At 44.4% G+C, this 26,252-nt stretch overlaps 1 protein-coding gene across 1 annotated transcript in view; it reads right to left on the reverse strand.

Moving 5' to 3' along the window:
* Window positions 1-6,920: 6,920 nt before the first annotated feature.
* The window catches only part of LTN1 (listerin E3 ubiquitin protein ligase 1), a 154,171-nt gene continuing 134,839 nt past the window's right edge, over window positions 6,921-26,252 (reverse strand). The window contains exons 29-30 of the mRNA XM_030204279.1: window positions 15,917-16,084; window positions 6,921-7,979 (exon numbers count right to left, since the gene is read on the reverse strand). Coding sequence (XP_030060139.1) covers window positions 7,917-7,979; window positions 15,917-16,084 — 231 coding nt within the window. The 3' untranslated portion in view covers window positions 6,921-7,916. The remainder of the gene's footprint in view (window positions 7,980-15,916; window positions 16,085-26,252) is intronic.

The raw sequence follows: 26,252 nt of genomic DNA on the forward strand, positions 1-26,252 counted from the left end.
TTTTTTAAACTGTAAATTTTACTACAAAAAAGAAAGAAAAAAGACAACGTCAGAAAACTCTTTCCCGGGTCTGAGAGGAGCAGGGAAAACTCGACCGCACCTCACTGCGGAGAAAAAATAACTGAGCGGGAACGCTCATGCGACTGGTGGGAAGACGGCCGCGCATGCGCGGTGCGTGCTGCACGGACGCCAGAAGACTCTGGCAAGATTTTTTTTTGTATTTTGCTTGCAAAATTGTCAATTCCCGTGCCGACGCGGACGTCGACCCACGTGTGAGAACGAGCAGCCTGCTTGTCCTCGGAGAAAAAGCCATTTCACAAATGTTGCACAGACTGGAAATGATCAAAGTTCATTATCTTAGTTACGTATTCTCTACACTGATTAATTTTTTTTTAGTTCTTACTTTGAGCCTCTTATGAAGTCCAAGTACTCTTGTTCCCTTTATCTGCTTCAGCCTGAACTGAGGATAACTAATACCAGCAACTGGAAAGGTTTAATAACTATGGAGAGACAAATATTTATGATACCATGTTAAAAGATGAGAAAAGCAAGACTTCAAAAATTTACTTTTGGTGTCTTTAGTTCTGTTAAATCAGAGGGTACATGAAATATGGAGATCAGATTCCTGCTCCACTGTAAGCCTATACTTTATAGTGAATGATACATACCTGTAGCAGGTGTTCTCCGAGGACAGCAGGCTGATTGTTCTCACGACTGGGTGACGTCCGCAGCAGCACCCACCAACCGGAAGAAGCTTCGCGGGCGGTCCGCACGCAGGGCACGCCCACCGCGCATGCGCTGCCGTCTTCCCGCCGGTGCGCGACCGTTCCCGCCAGTTGAATGACAAGCAAAAAGATGAAAACGCAACTCCAAGGGGAGGAGGGAGGGTAGGTGAGAACAACCAGCCTGCTGTCCTCGGAGAACACCTGCTACAGGTATGTATCATTCACTTTCTCCGAGGACAAGCAGGCTGCTTGTTCTCACAACTGGGGTATCCCTAGCTCTCAGGCTCACTCAAAACAAGAACCCAGCTCAATGGAACCTCGCAACGGCGAGAGTATAACAGAAATTGACCTACGAAGAACAACTAACTGAGAGTGCAGCCTGACCAGAATAAATTCGGGTCCTGGAGAGTGGAGTTGGATTTAAACCCCAAACAGATTCTGCAGCACCGACTGCCCGAACCGACTGTCGCGTTGGGTATCCTGCTGGAGGCAGTAATGTGATGTGAATGTGTGGACAGATGACCACGTCGCAGCCTTGCAGATCTCTTCAATAGTGGCTGACTTCAAGTGGGCCACTGACGCTGCCATGGCTCTAACATTATGAGCCGTGACATGACCCTCAAGAGCCAGCCCAGCCTGGGCGTAAGTGAAGGAAATGCAATCTGCTAGCCAATTGGAGATGGTGCGTTTCCCGACAGCGACCCCTAGCCTGTTAGGGTCGAAAGAAACAAACAATTGGGCAGACTGTCTGTGGGGCTGTGTCCGCTCCAAGTAGAAGGCCAATGCTCTCTTGCAGTCCAATGTGTGCAACTGACGTTCAGCAGGGCGGGTATGCGGCCTGGGGAAGAATGTTGGCAAGACAATTGACTGGTTAAGATGGAACTCCGACACCACCTTCGGCAGGAACTTTGGGTGGGTGCGGAGCACTACTCTGTTGTGATGAAATTTGGTATATGGAGCATGAGCTACCAGGGCTTGAAGCTCACTGACCCTACGAGCTGAAGTAACTGCCACCAAAAAAATGAGCTTCCAGGTCAAGTACTTCAGATGGCAGGTATTCAGTGGCTCAAAAGGAGGTTTCATCAGCTGGGTGAGGACGACGTTGAGATCCCATGACACTGCAGGAGGCTTGATAGGGGGCTTTGACAGAAGCAAGTCTCTCATGAATCGAACGACTAAAGGCTCTCCAGAGATGGCTTTACCTTCCACACGATAATGGTAAGCACTAATCGCACTAAGGTGATTCCTTACTGAGTTGGTCTTGAGGCCAGACTCTGATAAGTGCAGAAGGTATTCAAGCAGGTTCTGTGCAGGGCAAGAACGAGGTTCTAGGGCCTTGCTCTCACACCAAACGACAAACCTCCTCCACTTGAAAAGGTAACTCTTTTTAGTGGAATCCTTCCTAGAGGCAAGCAAGACACGGGAGACACCCTCCGACAGACCCAACGCAGTGAAGTCTACGCCCTCAACATCCAGGCCGTGAGAGCCAGGGACTGAAGGTTGGGGTGCAGCAACGCTCCGTCGTTCTGCGAAATGAGAGTCGGAAAACACTCCAATCTCCACGGTTCTTCTGAGGACAACTCCAGAAGAAGAGGGAACCAGATCTGACGGGGCCAAAAGGGCGCTATCAGAATCATGGTGCCGTTGTCTTGCTTAAGCTTTAGTAAGGTCTTCCCCACCAAAGGTATGGGAGGATAAGCATACAGGAGGCCGGTCCCCCAATGGAGGAGAAAGGCATCCGACGCTAGCCTGCCGTGTGCCTGTAGTCTGGAACAGAACAGAGGCAGCTTGTGGTTGGTCTGAGAGGCGAAAAGGTCCACCGAGGGGGTGCCCCACTCTCGGAAGATCTTGCGTACCACTCTGGAATGAAGCGACCACTCGTGCGGTTGCATGACTCTGCTCAGTCTGTCGGCCAGACTGTTGTTTACACCTGCCAGGTATGTGGCTTGGAGGAGCATGCCGAACTGGCAAGCCCAACGCCACATCCCGACGGCTTCCTGACACATGGGGCGAGATCCGGTGCCCCACTGCTTGTTGGTGTAATACATTGCAACCTGATTGTCTGTCCGAATTTGGATAATTTGGTAGGACAGCCGATCTCTGAAAGCCTTCAGTGCGTTCCAGATCGCTCGGAGCTCCAGGAGGTTGATCTGCAGATCCTTTTCCTGGAGGGACCACAGACCCTGGGTGTGAAGCCCATCGACATGAGCTCCCCACCCCAGGCGAGATGCATCTGTCGTCAGCACTTTCGTGGGCTGCGGAATTTGGAATGGACGTCCCAGGGTCAAATTGGTCCGGATGGTCCACCAGAGCAGTGAAGTGCGGCAACTGGTGGAGAGGCGGATGACATCTTCTAGATTCCCGGTGGCTTTAAACCACTGGGAAGCTAGGGTCCATTGAGCAGATCTCATGTGAAGACGAGCCATGGGAGTCACATGAACTGTGGAGGCCATATGACCCAGAAGTCTCAACATCTGCCGAGCTGTGACCTGCTGAGACGCTCTGGTCTGCGAAGCTAGGGACAGGAGGTTGTGGGCCCTCGCTTCGGGAAGGAAGGCCTGAGCCGTCTGGGTATTCAGCAGAGCTCCTATGAATTCCAGAGACTGTGTTGGCTAGAGATGGGACTTTGGGTAATTTATCACAAACCCCAGCAGCTCCAGAAGTTGAATAGTGCACTGCATAGACCGGAGGGCTCCCGCCTCCGAGGTGTTTCTTGACCAGCCAATCGTCGAGATATGGGAACACGTGCACTCCCAGCTTGCGTAGATACGCCGCTACCACACCACGAGGCACTTTGTAAACACTCGTGGGGCAGAGGCGAGCCAAAGGGCAGCACACAATACTGAAAGTGCCGTGCGCCAGGCGGAATCTGAGATACTGTCTGTGAGCTGGCAGTATCGGAATGTTGAGTGTATGCGTCCTTTAAATCCAGGGAACATAGCCCAATCGTTTTTCTGAATCATTGGCAGAAGGGGTGCCCAAGGAAAGCATCCTGAACTTTTCTTTGACCAGGAATTTGTTCAGGCCTCTCAGGTCTAGGATGGGACGCATCCCCCCTGTTTTCTTTTCCACAAGGAAGTACCTGGAATAGAATCCCTGCCCTTCCTGCCCGGGTGGTACAGGCTCGACCGCATTGGCGCTGAGAAGGGCGGAGAGTTCCTCTGCAAGTACCTGCTTGTGATGGGAGCTGAAGGATGAGCTCCCGGAGGGACAATTTGGTGGCAGGGAGGCCAAATTCAGGGCGTATCCGCACCGCACTATTGGAGAACCCACTGGTCGGAGGTTATGAGAGGCCACCTTTGGTGAAAAAATTTTAACCTCCCTCCGACGGCAGATCGTCCGGTACGGACACTTTGAGGGCGGCTATGTTCCCGTGGATCCAGTCAAAAGCCCGTCCCCGGCTTTTGCTGTGGAGGCGCAGGGGCTGCTTAGGCGCATGCTGTTGACGAGAACGAGCGCGCTGGGGCTGTCCCTGTGCCTGACGAGGCCTTCGGGCCGGCTGGGTGTACTATCGCTTGGCAAAAGAATAGGGTACAGCCTGCCGGGCCCGGGAAAAAACGTCCACCTGCTGAGGTGGGTGCTGAAGGCGCCCGGTGGGAGAGCTTGTCGAGGGCGGTTTCCCGCTGATGCAGTTGGTCCACCAGCTGCTCGACCTTCTCACCAAAGATATTATCCCCCCCGGCAAGGGACGTCGGCCAGTCTCTGCTGGGTGCGGTTGTCCAGGTCAGAGGCACGCAGCCCATGAGAGCCTGCGCATCACTATACCTTGGGCCGCAGCACGAGATGCCACGTCACAGGTGTCATAGATACCCCTGGACAGGAACTTTCTGCACGCCTTCAGCTGCCTGACCACCTCCTGATAAGGCCTGGACTGCTCCGGCGGGAGCTTATCAACCAGGTCCGCCAGTTGCTTCACAGTGTTCCGCATGTGGATGCTCGTGTAGAGCTGGTAAGATGGATGCGGGTCACGAGCATGGAAGATTGGTAGGCCTTCCTCCCAAACGAGTCCAGAGTGCGGAGACTCCCGCCCCGGGGGCGCCGAGGCGGCATCCCTCGAACTCCGTGCCCTCTTGAGAGCAGAATCCACGGACCGCCGAGTCATGGGGCAATTGGGGCCGCATTAACTCTGGGTCCGAGTGGATTCTGTTACTGGGACTCTGCTTTCTTGGGAATGGTGGGATTAGATAATGGTCTCATCCAGTTCCGAAGCACTGTCTCTTTGAGGACATTGTTGCAACTGCACCGTGGAGGACTCTCTAGGTGGTGATGGGACAGTCGAGGACCTCGAGCATCTCAGCCCTCGGCTCATCCACAGGACCAGGGGAAGGGAATGCAAATAGACATGCCCTTAGAAAGGAGGCAAAGGAGAGGCTCTCAGGAGGCGAGAGCTTCCTCTCTGGTGAAGGCGTGGGGTCCGAGGGAAGACCCGCAGACTCCTCTGAGGAGAAATATCTGGGGTCTTCCTCTTTCCCCCACGAGGCCTCTTCCTCGGTATCGGACATAAGCTCATGTAGCTGAGTCCTTAACCGGGCCCAGCTCGACGTCGAGGCACCGAGGGCCTCGGTGTCGTCGAGCGGTGGACTCCCCGCGCGGCGGGGACGAAGCTCCCTCCATCGACGTCGACGGGGACTCCACCTGCGTGGCGGTCGAGACCGGCGCCGCAAGCGGCCGGCGGTGTCGACGGCCTCGGCACCGGGCTAGAGCTCGCCGGCACCACAGTCAACGGCGCCGAGGGCGCAAGCCCCCCCCGGCGCCGGCACAGCCTGGCACAATCAGCCCTTCGAGGATCCCCGGAAGGATGGCTCGGAGGCACTAGTCCAGGCCCGCTGCCGGGAAAGACGGGGGGGGCCGGTAGAGGTGTTGGTGCCGGAAGCTGCTCGGGTCCAGGAGACTGCACCGAAGTGCCTGGGACCCTGACGCGTCGGTACCTCCACTACCGAAGGGGATCTCTCCTCTCGACGCGGACGCTTCGGCGTCGACTCCTCGCCGGTACCGAGAGCCGGATGCATCGAAGGCGACCGATGACGGTGGCTTCTTAGATTTCTTGCGGTGCCCGTCATCGGTGCTAGGTGGAATGGAGGAGGAGGAGTGTCGATCCCCCTCGGTCTCGAGGAACCGGGTCAGACAGGGTTCGGATCCGAGGGCCATGGGCCGAGGGAGTGACCGGGGCCGATTGCCCATGCGGCCTCTCACCCCTACCCTCACCGGAGGACCGGCGGGCCGACGGGACCTGTGCTCCTGGGGTCGATGCCATCGGTGCCGATTTCGCGGGCATCGATACCGGTACCGAAGAACCGGCCGTCGATACCGATGCCTGTCGAGGTCGACGTGCCGGCGCAAGTTTCCGAAAAAGACGGTCCCGTAGAACTTGCCTCGCAACCTGAGTCCGTTTCCGGAGACCAAGACACAAAGAACACGACTTGATATTGTGCTCCGGCCCGAGGCACTGGAGGCACCAAGCGTGGGTGTCGGTCTGCGAGATAGGCCGGCCGCAACCGACCACACTTCTTAAAATCCACTCGGGACCTTCGAGGACATCGACGGAAAAATCGCGTCGGCGAAATTAAAGTCGTCGATGGTGGCGGTAAAATCACACCTCGAAAATAAATCGACTCCGCGCGGCCACAAGGCCGCAACGCGACGCCCCCGGCTAGAAAACGAGGGAAAACAAGCGCGTTCACATTTTTTTTTTTTTTGAAGAAAAAGAAAAGGGTCCGGAACGCGCCCAGAAACAAACAAAAAAACTAAGAAAATTCGCGAAAACGCGACGGTTTTTCGGGGCTGAACAAGAGAGAGCGGCGACGCACGACTCTCTCCAGCGCGGAAAAAACAAGACAGGCTGGAACGGTCGCGCACGGGCGGGAAGACGGCTGCGCATGCGCGGTGGGCGTGCCCTGCGTGCGGACCGCCCGCGAAGCTTCTTCCGGTTGGTGGGGGCTGCCGCGGACGTCACCCAGTCGTGAGAACAAGCAGCCTGCTTGTCCTCGGAGAATAATTATATACACAAGTGAAGTAGCTTGGTTTCCATGTTAGTCTACTTTAAAAAACAGAAATAAAGGTTAATAAATAAAAACAAAAGGAAATAAAAGGAAAGGGGGGGGGGGGGTTAGATACTGAAAGATGGTAAAAAATGCATTTGGTCCAATAAAGAGGTGTTACTATATATATATATATTTTTTTAAACCTTTATTTCCATATAAATAAGGGAACACTCATCATTCCACTTTTTAGTGCCTACCAAATTCAATAACTTCATTAAAATAATGATTTTGAATTTCCACAATACTTTTTCAAAAGTGCTTTTTAATATAATCAGAAAATGCAGCACGATGCGAGTGGTGATACCTTAGTAAACCCCATTGAAGCTTGCTGCTGAAACAGTTTAAAGTATATTACACATGTTTAAATCCATATTTTAATAGTAATAATGGTCCTGGCATCATGATTTATCAGGTAAGTGCTTTTGCACAACACTAGATGCTCCCATTTTTGGTGTTGGTATCCATCCATCAGCATGGGCAGTTATCCTATATTGAAATCTTTATTCAACTGCAGTCTAATAAACGGAAGCCCCAAGAAAACAGACACTTGACTAAAGAAAAAGTATTAATAGTCAGGTTCTGAATGCAGAAGTTCTACATCCCCAGGTCTGATAGTAGATCATATCTATCCCACTAATCTAAAAGAAAATGGAATACTAAGAATATCCAACCAGCCAAATTCTATGGGCATTCACTGAATATGCTTAACATATTGTTATACTTCCAGTAGTAATACAGAAGTCTTTTCAAGGCAGCTTGAGAACAAAAATCTGCTGTTTAGCAGGATAAAATTTTCTTATTTGGTTACTTGGATATGCAAGCCTAGAGTTGCTCTATCCTAAAGGCTCACAGGCTTCTATAATATTACACAAATGCATGTTTTGGCCTACATTCTTATTTTAAAAGATGAACTGATCAAGCAATTTGACTTCTACAGTAGCGATATCCCCTTTTTCTGTCTCCTGCCTGAACCAAAAAATTAGAAGACATACAGGCAGCAGCCATCTCTAGGGTAAGTCACATCAAACCAGTGTAGCATCCTAAAAACAGCTCTGTGAAGTTCATGTTCACTGAAGATTTCTGAAGGAGCCCAGCACCACACAGTTTCCCTTTTCTTTCATCTGCTTTTCAATTGGAATGCGATAACTTTTCAGAAAAAAGTCTCACGACACAGTGGGCAGGTTGATTTGTTGCTTGATGTAAACCACTTGTACTATGAAAAATAAAAGAAATATAAACACAACTGAAATAAAATGTAATAGACACTAAATATAAGTTTTGATTAACAAAAAGGCAATAGGAGTTGATTCACCTGTTTTGAGGGTGAAAGAGAGGCTAAGATAAATAGCTATTCTGGAAAGCTGGCAAATTACAGCTACTTTTCAAATGTAGGCAGAGACTATATGAGACGTCACAAGGACTGGGTCAGGAAAAGAGGCTCTGAAATCCCTCTGGGGTCTTCTAGAGGTAGGAGGGAGTCTAATGCTAGGACCTACCCAGACAAGAGGTACATGTGGTAGCAACCCACTTGGGTTTACCAGTGAAGACAGTAGTACCTTCCTGGGCAGTGGAGCTGTCAGCAGCATCCCTTCCAAGCCAGGGAAAGGAAGAAGCAATGGCTGTCCAGCTGGGCCCAATGGAGGAAAAACAGAGAATGTGGCCTGCAGTACCCTACCAGAGCCTAGCAGAAGACATGGCAGAAATGGCGGTGCTAGCAGAAAAAGTTTAGAAAATTTGGTTATGGTAGGTTTTGGTTTTTTTTTTCGTAAAATTGAGTTAGTAGGCAAAAGTGGTCATCTATAAAAGGAGTTTCTCCATAAACAGCTGGATAAAATCAGACATGCAAGCAGGCAATATAATTCCTTTACTCATCTATTGCAAAGCTCAACAGTCAGCTCCTCTGGAAGGTAGATGGATGCTGCAATTTATCCTGCAGTCTCCATATTGCAAATAAGAACTTTGTTTTTCTCCACAGACAAGCAAGATCAATCAGCAACATAAGCCAAACAACTGAGGGCTCTTCCAGCTTTGGTGATGATGGATCATGTATGTTGTGTGCTTAGCAAAATATACATTTCTTTTGCTGCTTACCAGTTCTACAAAATCAAAGTGTCTTAATGGGAACCCAATAAAGAATTAAGATAAAACAGTACCAAAGATTGTTAAAGTTTTCCCAACAGAATCCACAGTATTGAAAAAAGGTAGACTGGAAGTGTGTGCACCATTGGTGGAAATGCCAAAGCATTTGAAACATTCCTCCTTTCTGCTCCACTTACAGAATGTGATGATCAAAGTAAATAGGAAATGATACAGCAGCTACACAAGAACTATAGGGGAGATAGTAGAAGGTAGTGGTCTTAGAAGCATGCCAAAATGTTTCTGGACTCCAAATCATAAGAAGTGTGTAATTATAGTGTAACGTAACGGTGCATTTCTCCTTTTCTTTATTTGCAAGCTCAGTTGAAACAGACATGATATAGTCATAGTGCATCTTAGTAACATAGCAGGGGATGTGAGGAGGAAGTAGGGATTGTGGATATGGGGTGTGAGGTCCATGTACATCAGTGATATGATGTGCGTATCTACACAGAGGCAGCTGTGAGCCGAATGTCAGGGCATGGGGTGAAGGGTGTTTGAGTGGGTATAAGTGAGCCTGTGGAAAGGAATGGGGAGTACATGAGTGAGCTGGGGGGGGGGGGGGGGGGGGGGAAAGAACTGGGAGCAGAGTGCATGTCGGGGGACAAATGGGCACAGCACACTTCTTTGTCCCTTGCACTCTTCCCCTGTCCTCCTGCAGAACTCCCTATCCCTTTCTCACCCACTTGCATCATTCCTATCCAGGATGTTAGTAATTATTAGGAAAGGGATGAAGAATAAGATCGAAAATGCTATAATGCCTCTGTACTGCTCCATGATGCGACCATATCTTGAGTATTGCGTTCAGTTCTGGTCGCTGTATCTCAATAAAGTTATAAACGGTTCAAAGAACAGCGACCAAAATGATAAAGGGGATGGAACTCCTCTCGTATGAGGAAAGGCTAAAGAGGTTAGGGCTCTTGTCATGATTGTGACTATGTCCATGCCTATGCTCACCTCAACCCCCCCCCCCCCCCCCCCCCCCCCCCCCCCCCCCCCCCGGTGGCCAGGCCTGGTGGCTGCTATGGACTGCTTTCCTTCTGTTCCAGAAGTCATTCAGTCCGCTCCGAATCTTCCAGTCTGCCGGACTTGCTTGGGTGGTTTGTAACTAAGCAGAACCCTTACCTGTGACTTCTTATCTGTTCCCTTCTCCACTACTGCCAACTCCAGACTTCGCGCCTTCTGTCTCGCTGCACCCTAAGCCTGGAATAAACTTCCTGAGCCCCTACGTCTTGCCCCATCCTTGGCCACCTTTAAATCTAGACTGAAAGCCCACCTCTTTAACATTGCTTTTGACTCGTAACCACTTGTAACCACTCGCCTCCACCTACCCTCCTCTCTTCCTTCCCGTTCACATTAATTGATTTGATTTGCTTACTTTATTTATTTTTTGTCTATTAGATTGTAAGCTCTTTGAGCAGGGACTGTCTTTCTTCTATGTTTGTGCAGCGCTGCGTATGCCTTGTAGCGCTATAGAAATGCTAAATAGTAGTAGTAGTAGTAGTAGGGTGGTTTGTAACTAAGCAGAACCCTTACCTGTGACTTCATCAGTGATTGCCTTTATTAGGCACCTGGAATCCCTTCAGCTTTGCCTTTGCAACAAGGTCTTCAGATGAGTTTGTCTGTGTGTGCTTGTTCCAGTGTCTCTGCTTGTGGCTGCTTTGAGTGCAGCCCTCTGCCTTGTTTGTGGCTGCTTTGAGTGCAGTCTTCTGCCTTGTTTGTGGCTGCTTTGAGTGCAGCCTTCTGCCTTGTTTGTGGCTGCTTTGAGTGCAGCCTTCTGCCTTGTTTGTGGCTGCCTATCCTTAGCTTCCCCTTTCCTTTGCTTGTTCCAGTATCTCTGCTTGTGGTTGCCTTGTGTGCAGCCTTCTGTCTTGCTCTGTTATTTGTCTGTACAGTCTAGCTTATTTAGAATCCTGTATCCTGTGTGTGTATCCTGAGTCTTTACCCTGTTTCAGTCAGCTTGTTTAGAATCCGGTATCCTTTGTGAGAATCCTGAGTCCTAACCCTGTCTCAGTCAAACTTGTTTAGAACCCTTTTCCCTGTTTGTGTGAATCCTGAATGCTGCTGTTCTAGTCTGTCTGTTCCAGGATCACTAGTGTCCCTGCTCTATCCTATAAGTCCTGCCGGCTGCCCACACCTAAGGCCCCAACCCCTAGGGAACGGCGGTCAAGCGCAGGTGAAGTCCGGTCATTCCAGTCCTGTGTATTCCAGCTTGTTCACCTACCGCTTCAGTTCCAGTCCGGCTACGCCAGTCCTGCTTATACCAGTCTGTCGGTGTTCAGTCTTGCTCCCTGCTTGGGGGTGGTTCGCCTGCTGCTGCAAGTTATTGACAGCGGCCCAAGGGCTCACTATTCCTGACGGTTGTGACAGCTCATCAGCTTGGAAAAGAGATGGATGAGGGGAGATATGATTGAGGTCTACAAAATCCTGAGTGGCATAGAAAGAGTAGAAGTAAATCGATTTTTTACTCATTCCAAAAGTACAAACACTAGGGGACACTCAAGGAAATTACACGGAAATACTTTTAAAACAAATAGGAGGAAATATTTTTTCACTCAACAAATAGTTAAGCTCTGGAACTCTTTGCCGGAGAATGTGGTAACAGCGGTTTGCGTATTTGGGTTTTAAAAAGGTTTGGACAAGTTCCTGGAGGAAAAGTTCATAGTTTACTATTGAGACAGACATGGGGAGGCAACTGCTTGCCCCAGGATTGGTAACAAGAAGTGTTGCTAATAACTGGGTTTCTGCCAGGTACTTGTGACCTGGCTTGGCCACTGTTTGGAAACGGGATACTGGGCTAGATGGGCCATTGGTCTGACCCAATATGGCTTCTCTTATGTTCTAAAACATCTCTCCAATCATCATCAACCATATTAAGTCCCTCCCTCTCTTCTTACCTCCCCAAGCAATCTCCCAATTCACATCCTCCTCTTTTTTTTCTCCCTGTACTTTCCCCTTTTCTTTCCCTGCTCTCTAACCCTGACCCTTTCCCCTTTCATCCTCCCTCTTCCCTTATGCTTCACCCCATCACCACCCTTCTTCTCTCTAACCCCATGCCTTCCCCTTTGCTCTGTCCTTGCCCCTTCTGTCGAAACAAGTCCCTTCCCATATGCTACACCCCCTCACCCTCTCCTTTCCTCCTCTGTGAGCACATCCTTTCCCATATGTTCTGCTCCTTCCCTCCCTTTTCTATTGCCAAACCTCACCAGGGGGGTCATGCTGTACTCATAACTGTAAGTGGGGCCTGAATTCTTTTCTGCCCACAATGCAATCTTCACTCTGCTGCCAGCTCTTTCTCTGGAGACGGCAGACCTCAGTACCTCTCCACTCTTATCTCTCCCTACACTCATCCCCAGGAACTCCATTATTGGGTGAATCCTTCTTATCTGTACCCTTCTCCTCCACTGCCAACTCCAAACTCCGTTCCTTTTATCTTGCTGCACCATACACCTGGAACAGACTTCCTGAGTCAGTACGTCAAGCTCCATCTCTGGCCATCTTCAAAATCTAGGCTAAAAGCCCACCTTTTTGAAGCTGCTTTTAACTCCTAACCCCTATTCACTTATTCAGTATCCATGTGTTTATCATTCCCACCTTAAGTAATTTCCTTATCCCTTATTTGTCCTGTCTGTCCTGATTAGATTGTAAGCTCTGTCGAGCAGGGACTGTCTCTTACACGTTCAAATGTACAGCACTGTGTAAGTCTAGTAGTGCTATAGAAATGATAAGTAGTAGATCTCCCCACCAACTGTGATCTTTCACTCTTATGGGTGACAGGGCCTGACCTCCCTACTACAGTAGCTCCATTTTCATTCCCCCTTTGTGCCTCTCACCCGCTCTTAAGATTTCTGTTGTGAAGCCCTATGCATCTGTTTGCAGATATACAAACAGACAGATGTGTACAAATGGATGGATCCTACCCAACAGGTGCCATCGCTTAAGCGAAACATGCCTAAGAATGTGACTGTGTCCCTGCAGATTCTCTCTCTTTTCTCTGGAAATAACCCCCTTTTGTACAAGTGGCAAGATTTTTAAGTTGCATATGGGAAAGCAAAGCATTGGCAGAAGTTGAGAAACAGCGTAAGAAATGAGGGGAATTTAAATATTATATAAATAAAACACAAACTTAGTGTTAAAGAAGGCCAAGAGGGATTACAAAAAAAAGATAGCATTAGAGGCAAAAAAGCATAGTAAAAAACTTTTTCAGTATATTAAAAGCAGGAAACCGGCAAAAGAATCGGTTGGGCCGCTGGATGACCAAGGGGTAAAAGGGGCGATCAAGGAAGACAAAGACGTAGCAGAGAGATTGAATGAATTCTTTGCTTCGGTCTTCACAGAGGACGATTTGGGTGGGATACCGGTGTCAGAAATGATATTTCAAGCAGGCGAGTCGGAGAAACTTACTGACTTCACGGTAAACCTGGAGGACGTAATGGGGCAGTTCAGCAAACTGAAGAGTAGCAAATCTCCTGGAACGGATGGTATTCATCCTAGAGTACTGATAGAACTGAAAAATGAGCTTGCGGAGCTACTGCTAGTGATATGCAATTTACCCTTAAAATCGAGCACGGTACCGGAAGATTGGAGGGTGGCCAATGTAACGCCCATTTTAAAAAAAGGTTTCAGGGGAGATCCGGGAAATTATAGACCGGTGAGTCTGACGTCGGTGCCGGGGAAAATGGTAGAGGCTATTATTAAAAACAAAATTACAGAGCACATCCAAGGACATGGATTACTGAGACTGAGTCAGCACGGCTTTTGTGTGGGGAAATCTTGCCTGACCAATTTACTTCAATTCTTTGAAGGAGTAAACAAACATGTGGACAAAGGGGAGCCGGTTGATATTGTATATCTGGATTTTCAAAAGGCGTTTGACAAGGTACCTCATGAAAGGCTACAGAGGAAATTGGAGGGTCATGGGATAGGAGGAAAAGTCCTATTGCGGATTTAAAACTGGTTGAAGGATAGGAAACAGAGAGTGGGGTTAAATGGGCAGTATTCACAATGGAGAAGGGTAGTTAGTGGGGTTCCTCAGGGGTCTGTGCTAGGACCGCTGCTTTTTAATATATTTATAAATGATTTAGAGATGGGAGTAACTAGCGAGGTAATTAAATTTGCTGATGACACAAAGTTATTCAAAGTCGTTAACTCGCGACAGGATTGTGAAAAATTACAGAAGGACCTTACGAGACTGGGAGGCTAAATGGCACATGACGTTTAATGTGAGCAAGTGCAAGGTGATACATATGGGGAAAAAAGAACCCGAATTATAGCTACGTCATGCAAGGTTCCACGTTAGGAGTTACGGACCAAGAAAGAGATCTGGGTGTCGTCGTCGATAATACACTGAAACCTTCTGCTCAGTGTGCTGCTGCAGCTTGGAAAGCGAATAGAATGTTGGGTATCATTAGGAAAAGTATGGAAAACAGGTGTGAGGATGTTATAATGCCGTTATATCGCTCCATGGCGTGACCGCACCTTGAGTATTGTGTTCAATTCTGGTCGCCTAATCTCAAGAAAGATATAGTGGAATTGGAAAAGGTGCAGTGAAGGGCGACTAAAATGATAGCGGGGATGGGACGACTTCCCTATGAAGAAAGACTAAGGAGGCTAGAGCTTTTCAGCTTGGAGAAGAGACGGCTGAGGGGAGACATGATAGACGTATATAAAATAATGAGTGGAATGGAACAGGTGGATGTGAAGCGTCTGTTCACGCTTTCCAAAAATACTAGGACTAGGGGGCATGCGATGAAACTACAGTGTAGTAAATTTAAAACAAATCGCGTAATTAAACTCTGGAATTCGTTGCTGGAGAACACGGTGAAGGCAGTTAGCTTGGCAGAGTTTAAAAGGGGGTTAGACGGTTTCCTAAAGGACAAGTCCATAAACCGCTACTAAATGAACTTGGGAAAAATCCACAATTCCGGGAATAACATGTATAGAATGTTTGTACATTTGGGATGCTTGCCAGATGCTCTTGGCCTGGATTGGCCGCTGTCGTGGATAGGATGCTGGGCTCGATGGACCCTTGGTCTTTTCCCAGTGTGGCATTACTTATGTACTTATGTACTTATCCTCTAAGATTGTTCATTTGTATCAGAAAAATCAAGTGTGACTTGGCACATGCTACAATGTTGCTAATTCTCCTGCTATATGATCAAGCAGGTTCTACTTGGATGCAAAAGGGTTAAAACAGGCCTCTTGAGGTTTCTTCCAGAAAGATGCACTTAACACCCCTCCCTAGTTACCTTATTCACTTGCAAATGCAAAATACTAAAGAGTTAGTATTTAAACTCTAGCGTCGGCATTAAATTCACAAATATTCAGTGCCACTTTCCGGCTAGTGAGAAGTACTGAATATCTGGGTAGAGTGGCAAGTACCACCACTATCCACATAGCTAATTGATCTCCAAATAACTGCCAGCAAAGATTATGCACCACACTTGCACTATCTGGATAGTGCCAAGGTGAGCCATAAGAATATTCAGCAGTAAAATCTAGACAGTGCCCCTGAATATCCATCAGAACAGCACCAGGCTAAGTCATTTATCCAGATAATCACTGCCATTATCTGGATAAATGCCTATGAATATCAGGCTCCAAATTCTATGGTTAAAACCTCAGCTGAGAAACAGGGGTGTGTTTGAAAGCTGAGAAACAGGAGCGTGTTTGAAACTGGTGAGCACTGGCAAGTCAGTTTACATAGTATATACAAGTACTTATTTGTACCTGGGATAATGGAGGGTTAAGCGACTTGCCCAGAGTCACAAGGAGCTGCAGCAGGAATTGAACCCAGTTCCCCAGGATCAAAGTCTGCTACACTAACCACTAGACTACTCCTCCACTCCAGATGAGACAGAATTACCTCTAATTCCCCCCGTTTCATCTTTCAGCATGGGACTTTTCACTCCAATTCGGATTTCTAATATGACAAGTAATTTGCACCCATATTTTAAAAAAGCATGATCCTGAAATCTCAGAATCCTATATGCAAACAAGGTTTTTAATTCTTACCAGACAAGCTGAATGGAATTTTTTCTTGCATGTTCTGCAGGCCTTCTTTGGAAGAGAATAGTTGGAACCGTGAATGACTGAAAAACAGATCATGCAGTCTTCCACACCCTCAAACCTCTTGTCCACGTTGTTTTTCCATAAAGCTAGCCCTTCCATGATGCTTCCATTCTGATAGACAGAGAAAATAAGGTTTTCTTTATTCTGTAAGAAGTTAATATAATCATATATCTAAAATTCAGGTTTGCTTTTCACTGAAGCTCCAATTTCATTCCAAGAATTCAAGATGCAAAATATTTCTAGCCTAACCTTAATCTTGATAGCACTCTAAAATGGACTATTTCCATTTCACTGTAATATAAAAGCAGATGCTACAACAATGAGATATTTAGAAGGATATTGACTAAACGGTATCCCTCATTTTACAGTGGAAATACATGTATATGGAAAAAAATTTCCTCATCAGGTTGTGCACCACCTCAAAGGCACACACATTTAAAGAAAAGTATTTGTTACACTAAGGACAAGAGCCTGCTACACACAGAAGTTGTGAAATTGGTACTTCCATGCGGAGGTTGCTGAATTTATGCTGCTCAATTTTCCATATTTGTAAAATGGCTGCTCCTGTTTTGCATGCACTCCTTCAGGTCCATATACACTGAGAATACAACATAGTCGGCGATGTGTGTGAGAGGGTCATGAGGAACTGTGTGACGGACTTTGTTGTTTAAATTGTGCACCACTATATCAAATAAAGCTAACCTGAATCTGATTGGCTGAGGCCTACAGTGGCTGCCAGGACGGTCTGGATACTGCCAGTGGTGAGAACGCCTAGTGCAGAGGTAACTTTAGGTGCACAGGTATAGGTTGACCCCTTTGAGTGGTGGTCCAGAGAAGGAACTCCAACTGTTGGCAGAGACGCTGAATGGCTGTCTTTTCAAAGTAAAAATGCCCTAAGAACTGCTCCTCAGTGAGGTAAAGAAACTGTCCCGGGCTCATATATCCATCTCACTTGCACACACCTACAGATACAGACTGCACGTGGGGGTATGGACTGAGAGGCAGCATAAAGAACACAGAGAGAGCCTCAACTGAGGCAGGGTCAAGAATGGACATAGAAGGGGTTCACAGGTAGGTATGAACAAGGGTAGCAGGGGAAAGGTTTGTAGAGGCAGACAGGGCAAAGGGGTGGGACCAATAAGGGTGAAAGGTGGACAGACCTAGGTGAACAGAGATGGCAAAACAGGCTCAAGGACTCTCATATCAGCTTTCCTAGCTGCCACATGGCAAATGGTGGTATATCAAATGTAATAAAATAAAAATAAATAAATAATTGTAGGTCAATATCCTGTTTTTCTTTATACTATGAACTAAAATTGATATTATTTATGTTTAAATATGTCTAATGTTTATGTTTATTTTGCAGTTTACTGGATTGTTAATCTAGGACACAGCCAAATCTAGGTGATTTTCATGTTAAAACCAAAATATAAAAGGCACTCCAAACATTTATAGAAAAGAAACAATCATAGGAGACCATTCATCCAAAGTAAAAAAAATTGCAATATACAGAATATGCCAATGCCTGTTTGCACTCATGATAGCGTTTTGATTTGGCATATATATATTTTTCCTTTATGTCCATTTTAGGATGAATGTGTGCTACAGTGTGTTCGCTATTGAAGAATATGATGGTAATTGTGTATATTTTGACACGTTTCTATTCTTCAAGAAAATATTACACTTGCATCATTGGTTGCTCCTCCTCCCTGGATCACTTTTGCTGTTTGTGTGTCTCGTGCTGGTTCTGCAGAGGTAGTATTCCTGTTCATTCGCTCAGGACACACCAAACCAGTTTGGTTTTCAAGATATTCACAATGAATATGCATTATATAGATGTGCATACAATGGAAGCAGCGTATGCAAATTTATCTCATGCATATTCATTGTGGATATCCTGGAAACTGGCTTGGTGTGTCCTGAGGACTGGGTTGAGAACCTCTGCTCTAAAATTTACTACTTGTTTTTTTCCTCAGTTCCTGATCAGGGCTCTATTGTTTAGTTTTTTTTCTTTTATGCTGACATTTATCAGTATTTTCTTTATTTGGTTGTTAACCAATTTGCCATGTTCAAGCGTGTTAAATTGATAAAATATTGGACATGATTATAAATAAATATATATTTTAATGCATCTACACTCAGGAAATGGTTTTAATTCGGATAGTGATTATAATTTGTGGAAAACAGGAAGATAAGGAAATAATTTTTCTTCCATAACTTTGTGTACCCAGTTTTTTTTCTGTATATTTGGCTTGTTTGTGCATGGTTCTGATGAGTTTGAAATAGAAGTTTAAGTGAAATGTCTTACTGTTTTTTGTTTCAGCAATTGAAAGTCTCTCTCTCTCTTTCTAAACAATAACCCACTTCCTCATAACACTGGTGAACTACCCTCAGCCTGAGCACCCACTGACAAATAAGACAAAGCAGTTAGGATCCAAATCTGATTTATTTATTATTTATTAGGATTTATTAACCACCTTTATGAAGAGATTAATTACTGAAGTGGTACATGACATCTGAAAATGGAAAAGTTTTTATTTTACACTCTTGTGGTGCCTAAATAATTTAAATAAACATACAGTTTCAATAAAAATATTTTCAGATGATTTCTGTAACCCATGACATTTCAGCTCATTATATATAAATATATAATAGTAGGTAGTGCTCACCTGGGTAATGTAACTGAAAATAAGAGTGGCCCCCATTTGCTTTCACATATAACATTGGAATACTTGTAAATAGCTCATAGTCATCCTAGAAATGCAGACCTAAATCCTATTTTCTCTTGCATTTGAAACAAACGCCCTATCCACCCTATCAAATACTTTCTTGGCATCTAATGACAAGGGTAAGGAGAGGACCTGCTGCTCCCGTGTTACCCAAATTAGGTTTAGACCTTTTTTGAGTTGTCTGAAACTTAGTACTTGGGCGTAAAGCTCTGGTTGAGTCACTCTAATAAGTCTATTCCAGAGTTGATGGGTCATTATGTGAGGTGCAGTGTACTTCTAAGTTCCTAGGAATCCTTTTGGATACTACACTATCATCTGAACTGCAAGTTAACTGCATTGTCAGTTACATTTTTTTTGAAAATACATTAACTCCATGCCATTCAATTATCTCTGATAAACTTCATTCTAAACCTTTAAATCTAGACTGAAAACCCACCTCTTTAACATTGCTTTTGACTCGTAACCACTTGTAACCACTCGCCTCCACCTACCCTCCTCTCTTCCTTCCCGTTCACATTAATTGATTTGATTTGCTTACTTTATTTATTTTTTGTCTATTAGATTGTAAGCTCTTTGAGCAGGGACTGTCTTTCTTCTATGTTTGTACAGCGCTGCGTATGCCTTGTAGCGCTATAGAAATGCTAAATAGTAGTAGTAGTAAACTTCAAACGCTTTAGAATACTGCAGCAAAAATGATGTTCCACCTGAAAAAGTTTGACAGAGTTACTTCTTCTTTGATGCATTAATAATAATTGCCCATGCAGGCCCCTTATCTATATTAAATAGGCATGAATGATCTATAAGAGTTTTGAAGGCTCTAATCCTGAATACTTAATTAGTCTCCTCTCTTTTCCAAATAATGTTAGATCATTGAGAGCTGGCAATTCATGTTTATTTCCCTTCAATGTTGGGAGTTCACTATAAGAAGGTTCTAAAAAATTCAGTATGCTATCAGGCCATCTAAGTTTGGTGTTCTTTACCAAAGGAATTGAGAACCATGAGTCCTTACTCCTCTTTCTGAAGATGCCTGAAGACATTTTTTTTAACATATCTATTGTAATTCCCTTTGTCTTGTATCGGACCTTATTGGTAATTGGCGGAATATAGATAATAAATTACATTACATGTAATGACCCTATTTAACCTGGCCACTAATACTTTTGTTCTAATATTTTAATAACTAGATTCAGAAGGGATATAGATCTATATCATCCACAAAACAATGGATCTTTCTCCCTTTTTAGGCAATCCATGCCTGTTTTATTTATTTTAAAATGTTTTAATCTGCACTTACCATTCTAGGCAGTTAACAATAAAAACATACACAATAAAGCACAGTATACCCCAAAAGTAAAACAAACTAAAACAATTAGTGATTCAATAAAATAACATACCAGTTTGACAGCAGTATTGTGAAGCCTCAATAATTTAATAGGAGGGAAAGGCTTGCATAAATAAGTATGCTTTCAATTGCTTTCTGAATTGAACCACTGAAACAATTTTGCATAATTCAGTAAGCAATGCGTTCCATAACACAGAATCTTCAACATAAAATATGGAAGAGCAATATTCATTTTAGTCTAATGTGAAGGAATGAAGGTACTTCAAATAATAATTTGTATGCAAAGCTCAAGGAACGTACAGGCCAGTAATTCCTTAATGAATTAGGAATAGCTAGAGGTGCCTCATCATTTATTTTTTGTTACATTTGTACCCCGCGCTTTCTCACTCATGGCAGGCTCAATGCGGCTTACATATTGTATACAAGAACTTATTTGTACCTGGGGCAATGGAGGGTTAAGTGACTTGCCCAGAGTCACAAGGAGCTGCCTCTGTGCCTGAAATGGGAATCGAACTCAGTTCCTCAGTTCCCCAGGACCAAAGTCCACCACCCTAACCACTAGGCCACTCCTCCACTGCTTTATAAATTAAAGATAAAACTTTAAATTTTACTCTACATTGAATAGGCAGCCATTACGTTGTCTCCTCCTGCAATTTCACTGAACGAGTAACCAAGAGCTCAATCAAGAGTCCATAGAACTTTAAAGAACTTAGCTGAGAATCCATTTAGACCTGGTGATTTCCCTAGTTTTAAGAATCCACCCCTCCCTGATCCTTAAGACCATCAAAACCTCTCATTGGCAGGTATTCCCATAAGAACTGCCATACTGGGACAGACTGAAGATCCATCAAGCCCAGTATCCTGTTTCCAACATAGGACAAATCCAGGTCACAAGTACCTGGCAAGATCCCAAAAGATTAAAACAGATTTTATGCTGTTTATCATAGAATATCAAAAAGTGATTCCCAAAATAATCTCTGGTAAAAAAAACCTCAATAATCACTTATAAAGAACCAGAGTATAATCTTAAGGAGACAAGACAGTGAAAGGATTGACCCAGAAAACGTGTAAAGAAAATTAAATGTTTACATTTTTTAAAAAATATTTGAAAGATAATTGGGAAGTTCACAGAGTATTAACTCACCCAAGCAGGGCTACACTACAAAGTAGGTTACGCCTCTAAGGGTGGACAAGTTTCTCGATCATAGAACTTCCTCATGGAATTTTTTGGTTTTTATATGAGTAAATATACACCAGTGCTCTTCTTTAAATAATAATAAACATTTCACCTACAACAAATAATGATATTTTTAACTTAATTACTAGGTCAATCCTATCACTTACTCCATTAAACCTCATGCACACAATTCACCTTATCTATCAACATATAATGAAGTTGAAGATATACCACTTTCATACATTCTTAACATATATGTGCTACCTCTATATCAAATCAACCTTTCCTCTCAGTAATTTCAACTGTAGGCAATAATAATAACTCTAGGTGTACTTAATTATATCGGGTGTGTGCACGATTTCCCATTTCATGTTCTCATCTTTGTACTTCATCCAGCAGCACACCGGTACTGCGTTTTTTGACGTAGAGCAATTTCTGTTCTATGTCTCAGTGTCCTGACATCCCTACGCTTCGATGTGCTGCCTTCTTTATTAAAATCATGGACTTGTTATGATTTTAATAAAGAAGGCAGCACATGAGGAAGTTCTATGATCAAGAAACTTGTCCACCCTTAGAGGCGTAACCTACTTTGTAGCCCCGCTTGGGTGAGTTAATACTCTGAGAACTTTCCAATTATCTTTAAAATAATTAAAAAAAATGTAAACATTTATTTTTCTTTACATGTTTTCTGGGTCAATCCTTTCACTGGCTTGTCTCCTTAAGATTATACTTTGGTTCTTTGTAAGTGTTTATCATAGATTAAGCAGTGGATTTTCCCCAAGTCCATTTTGTAATGGCTTATGGACTTTTCTTTTAGGAAATTATCCAAATCTTTTTAAAACCCTGCTAACTGCTTTTACCACATTCTCTGACAACGAATTCCAGAGTTTAATTTACAAGTTGAGTGAAAAAATATTTTCTCAGATTTGTTTTACATTTACTACTTAGTAGTTTCATTGGATGCCCCCTAGTCTTTGTATTTTTGAAACGAGTAAGCAAGCAATTTACATCTACCTGTTCCACTATACTCAGTATTTTATAGGCCTCTATCATATCTCCCCTCAGCCGTCTCTTCTCCAAGCTGAACAGCCCTAGTCTCTTTAGCCTTTCATTACAAAGGAGCCATCTCAACCCCTTTATTATTTTCATCGCCATTTTTCTAATTCTGCTGTATCTTTTTTGAGATGCAATGACCAGAACTGTTCAAGGGATCTATGTGGGTTAGGAATTGTCTAAGTAATATCAGGTTACCTGTTTTTTGTGTGTGTGTGTGTGTGTGTGTGTGTGTATATATATATATATATATATATATACACACACATATACAAACACACACAATGTACACCAGTATTGTAGTGCAGTAGCTAGTAGCCTAGTTTAGAAATTGCCTAGGCATAGCATTGTATTCCTGTGCATTAAATTATTTTAGTTAACATTAGTATAATAGTATGAAATTAATTTCCTTTTTAAACTGCATAGTTTTGTTAAAACCTTAACAGCACTCTGAGTCAGGTCAGAAACACAAATTCCTCACATTCCTTCCAAACAGATAAGGAGGGAAAGGCCCCAGTACCTAAAGTGCAACATGCCCAAAAGCAGGTTTTCACTCTTTTCCCTATTCCTAACATTCCTTCTCTTCTGATAAGAAGGGAGAGGCCTCCTTGCCTAAAGTGCTACGTGCCTGAAAACAGGTTTTCACCCTTTCCCATAAAGAAACAGATTTCCCTATGCTTAAGATCAGTTGTTCCCAAACCTGGTCCTGGAGGCACCCCAGGCAGTCAGGTTTTCAGGATATCCACAATGAATATTCATGAGAGAATTGCATGCAGTGGTGACAGTGCATGCAAACATCTTGCATAACTATTTATTTAGGACTGGTGGGGTGCCTCCAGGATCAGGTTTGGGAACCATTGACTAAGATGATATAAGCCTGAAAGCAGTTTTTCTCTCTTTTTCCCTATTGGCCGATAGCCAACCTGGGCTGTCAGAATGGCAGGAATATCCCATACCCTCTGTTTTCTGTCCTATAACCAATTCCTAATCACACCAGAACATTGCCTTCTATCCCGTGACTCTTTAATTTTCTCAGGAGTCCCTCATGAGGAACTTTGTCAAAAGCTTTCTGAAAATCTAGCTGCATTATATCAACTGGCTCACCTTTACTCACTTGTTTATTCACGCCTTCAAAGAAATTAAGCAAATTAGTGAGGCATTACTTCCCCTTGGCTGAACCTATGCCTACTCTGTCCCATTAAACCATGTTTATTTATATGTTCCATAATTTTATTCTTTATAATAGTTTCTACTATTTTACCTGGCAGTGACACCAGTCTGTAATTTCCCGGATCACCCCTGGAACCCTTTTAAAAATATCAGCGATACATTGGCCACCTTTCAATCTTCAGGTACTGTGGATGATTTTATGTTTAAAACGTTTTTTATTGAAACTTCAGCATATCACAACTGTTCAATATTCCACTGTGTTATTCTTCAAACATATCATGCTGTATATGAACAACTCTATACAATTTAGCATCCTTGGAATTTTACATTTCTCCCCTAACCCCACAATTGGCCCCCCACCCCAGACTTATCCATCTACAGGCTAACAACATAATTCAAGTCATCGTCCAAGTATGTTGACATTTCTCCCCATTCTCCTCAGCTTAACTTTATACAGAATTTAATACCTCTCCCTTACCAAATCCTGAACCTCCCCTCCTCCCCCTACCCATTCCCACCCCTCCCTCCCAGTGCAGCGCTCAAAGAGCCCGTCTCAGCTACCGATTCCAAGGAAGCTTGTTCAGAATTTGACTTCGCGCCCTTGGCGAGATTATGTCTAAATACTCCCCCCAAACTGCTAGAAACCTCCGCTGCCTACCCGGTGACAGACCTGCACCTCTGGCCTCCCAGGTCATTAATTCATGCAGTTTATTCCTCCAGTGCCAGAAGGAGGGAGGGTGATCTTTCGTCCAACAGAGGAATATACATTTCTTCCCTAAAACACAAGCCTTCCCCAGGAATATTTTTTCTCCTCTTGTGCCCACTCGCCACTGGCTAGGTGCACTAAACAACGCCTTCTCATAAGTTAGCCGAAATGGTCTGCCTATAACCTCCTGTAAGAACTGAGATATTGCTGACCAGTATAGAGAGACCCTTCTACATTGCCACAAACCATGATAAAGTGTAGCTCCTGCCCTGCTGCATTTCAGACAACCTTGTGAAGTCACCGCCCCCATATGGTAGGCCTGTCATTGCGAAATGTAGGCCCTGTGCACCAACCGGAAGTGACATTCCTGCAACTCGGCATTATGTACCATCTTAGGACCACTTTGAAGATGATTTTAATGACAGGTTACATATTACTAACAGCAGATCAGCAATTTCATGTTTGAGTTCTTTGAGTTTCCTTCGATGTATGCCATCTGATCCAGGTGATTTAAATTTGTCGATTTGACTCAGTACATCTTCCAGTTTCACCAAGATGTCTTTCAGCTCCACTGCATCATCACCCTTGAAAGCTATTTCAGATATAGGTAGATCTCTTACATCTTCTTCCGTAAGATCGAAGCAAAGAATTCACTCAGTTTCTCCACTATGGCCTTGTCTTCCCCGAGTCCCCCTTTTGCTCCGTGATCTAAGGGTCCCACAAATTCCCTCACAGGATTTCTGCTTCTGATGTACCTGAAAAAGTTGTTACTGTGAGTTTTAGCTTCTATGGCAACTTTCTCTTCATATTCTCTTTTAGCCTTCTTTATCAACACTTTATATCTGACTTGCCAGTGTTTATTGTTTCTTATTTTCATCTAGGTCCTTTTTCCATTCTTTGAAGGACATTCTTTTGGTTGTAATAGCCTCTTTCACTTCACCTTTTAACCATGTTGGTTGTAATTTTCTCTTCTTATCACCTTTGTAAATACGTGGAATGCATCTGGTCTGGGCTTCCAAGATGGTATTTTTGAACAACATCTATGCCTGATTTAGTGTCCTAACCTTTGCAACTGATCCTTTTTAACCATTTTCCTCATTTTATTATAGTCGTGCTTTCAAAAATTAAATGAAGCTATAACAGATTTCCTTTGTGGCTTCACTCCAGATAGTAGCTCAAACTTGATCGTTATTGTTACTGTTTCCCAGGGGACCCACCACTGTTACCTCTCGTACTATGTCCTCTATGCTACCAAGTACTAGGTCTAAAATGGCTCCCCCTCTTGTCAGTTCCTGGACCAGTTGCTCCAAGAAGCAGTTATTTATTACATCTAGGAATTTTACCTCCCTGGTGCTCCCTGATGTAACATTTATCTAGTCAATATTGTGGTTATTGAAATCGCCCATTATTATCCTGTTGCCCAATTTGCCAGCTTTCCTAATTTCTGTAAACATTTCTTCATCTGTCTGTTCATTCTGTCCCGGCGGACGGTAGTACAGTCCTACAAGAATACTTCTTCCCTTCACACATGGAATTTCTATCCATAATGATTCCACACTGCTATCTGTTTCATGTGGAATGTTTATTTTATTTCACTCTAGTGCAAACCCATCTCCAATTTGATCCCCTCTATCACTGCAACACAATTTGTATCCTAACACAGTGTCCCACTGATTGTCCTCTTTCCACCAAGTCTCTGAGATGCCTACTATATCTATCTCATCATTTAGTGCTATATACTCTAACTCTCTCATCTTATTTTTTAGGCTTCTAGCATTTGTATACAGGTGCTTCAAACTGTGTTTTTCCCTTGCATCTACAAGCTGCTTACTCTGTTCATCAGTATCTAATGTTTTCCTCTTTCCGGATTCCCAGAATATCTCGGCTCTCTTCTCCTTCTCAGCATGGATGGCTGAAGCCCACACTTTTTCAGTGATTTTCTCTTTGAGGATGAAGTTGTGGTAACAAACTACTATGTCCCTTGATTGGTTCCTTCTACAGGGGGCCAACATCCTGTGTGTAAAGTTTAACATTCAGATCCTTTATTGACTCCACTGCTGTCTGCAGCATGGCACGGGAAATCTTCTGTATTACCTCATGGT

Source organism: Microcaecilia unicolor, chromosome 5 (assembly GCF_901765095.1).
Source record: "Microcaecilia unicolor chromosome 5, aMicUni1.1, whole genome shotgun sequence".
Taxonomy (NCBI): domain Eukaryota; kingdom Metazoa; phylum Chordata; class Amphibia; order Gymnophiona; family Siphonopidae; genus Microcaecilia; species Microcaecilia unicolor.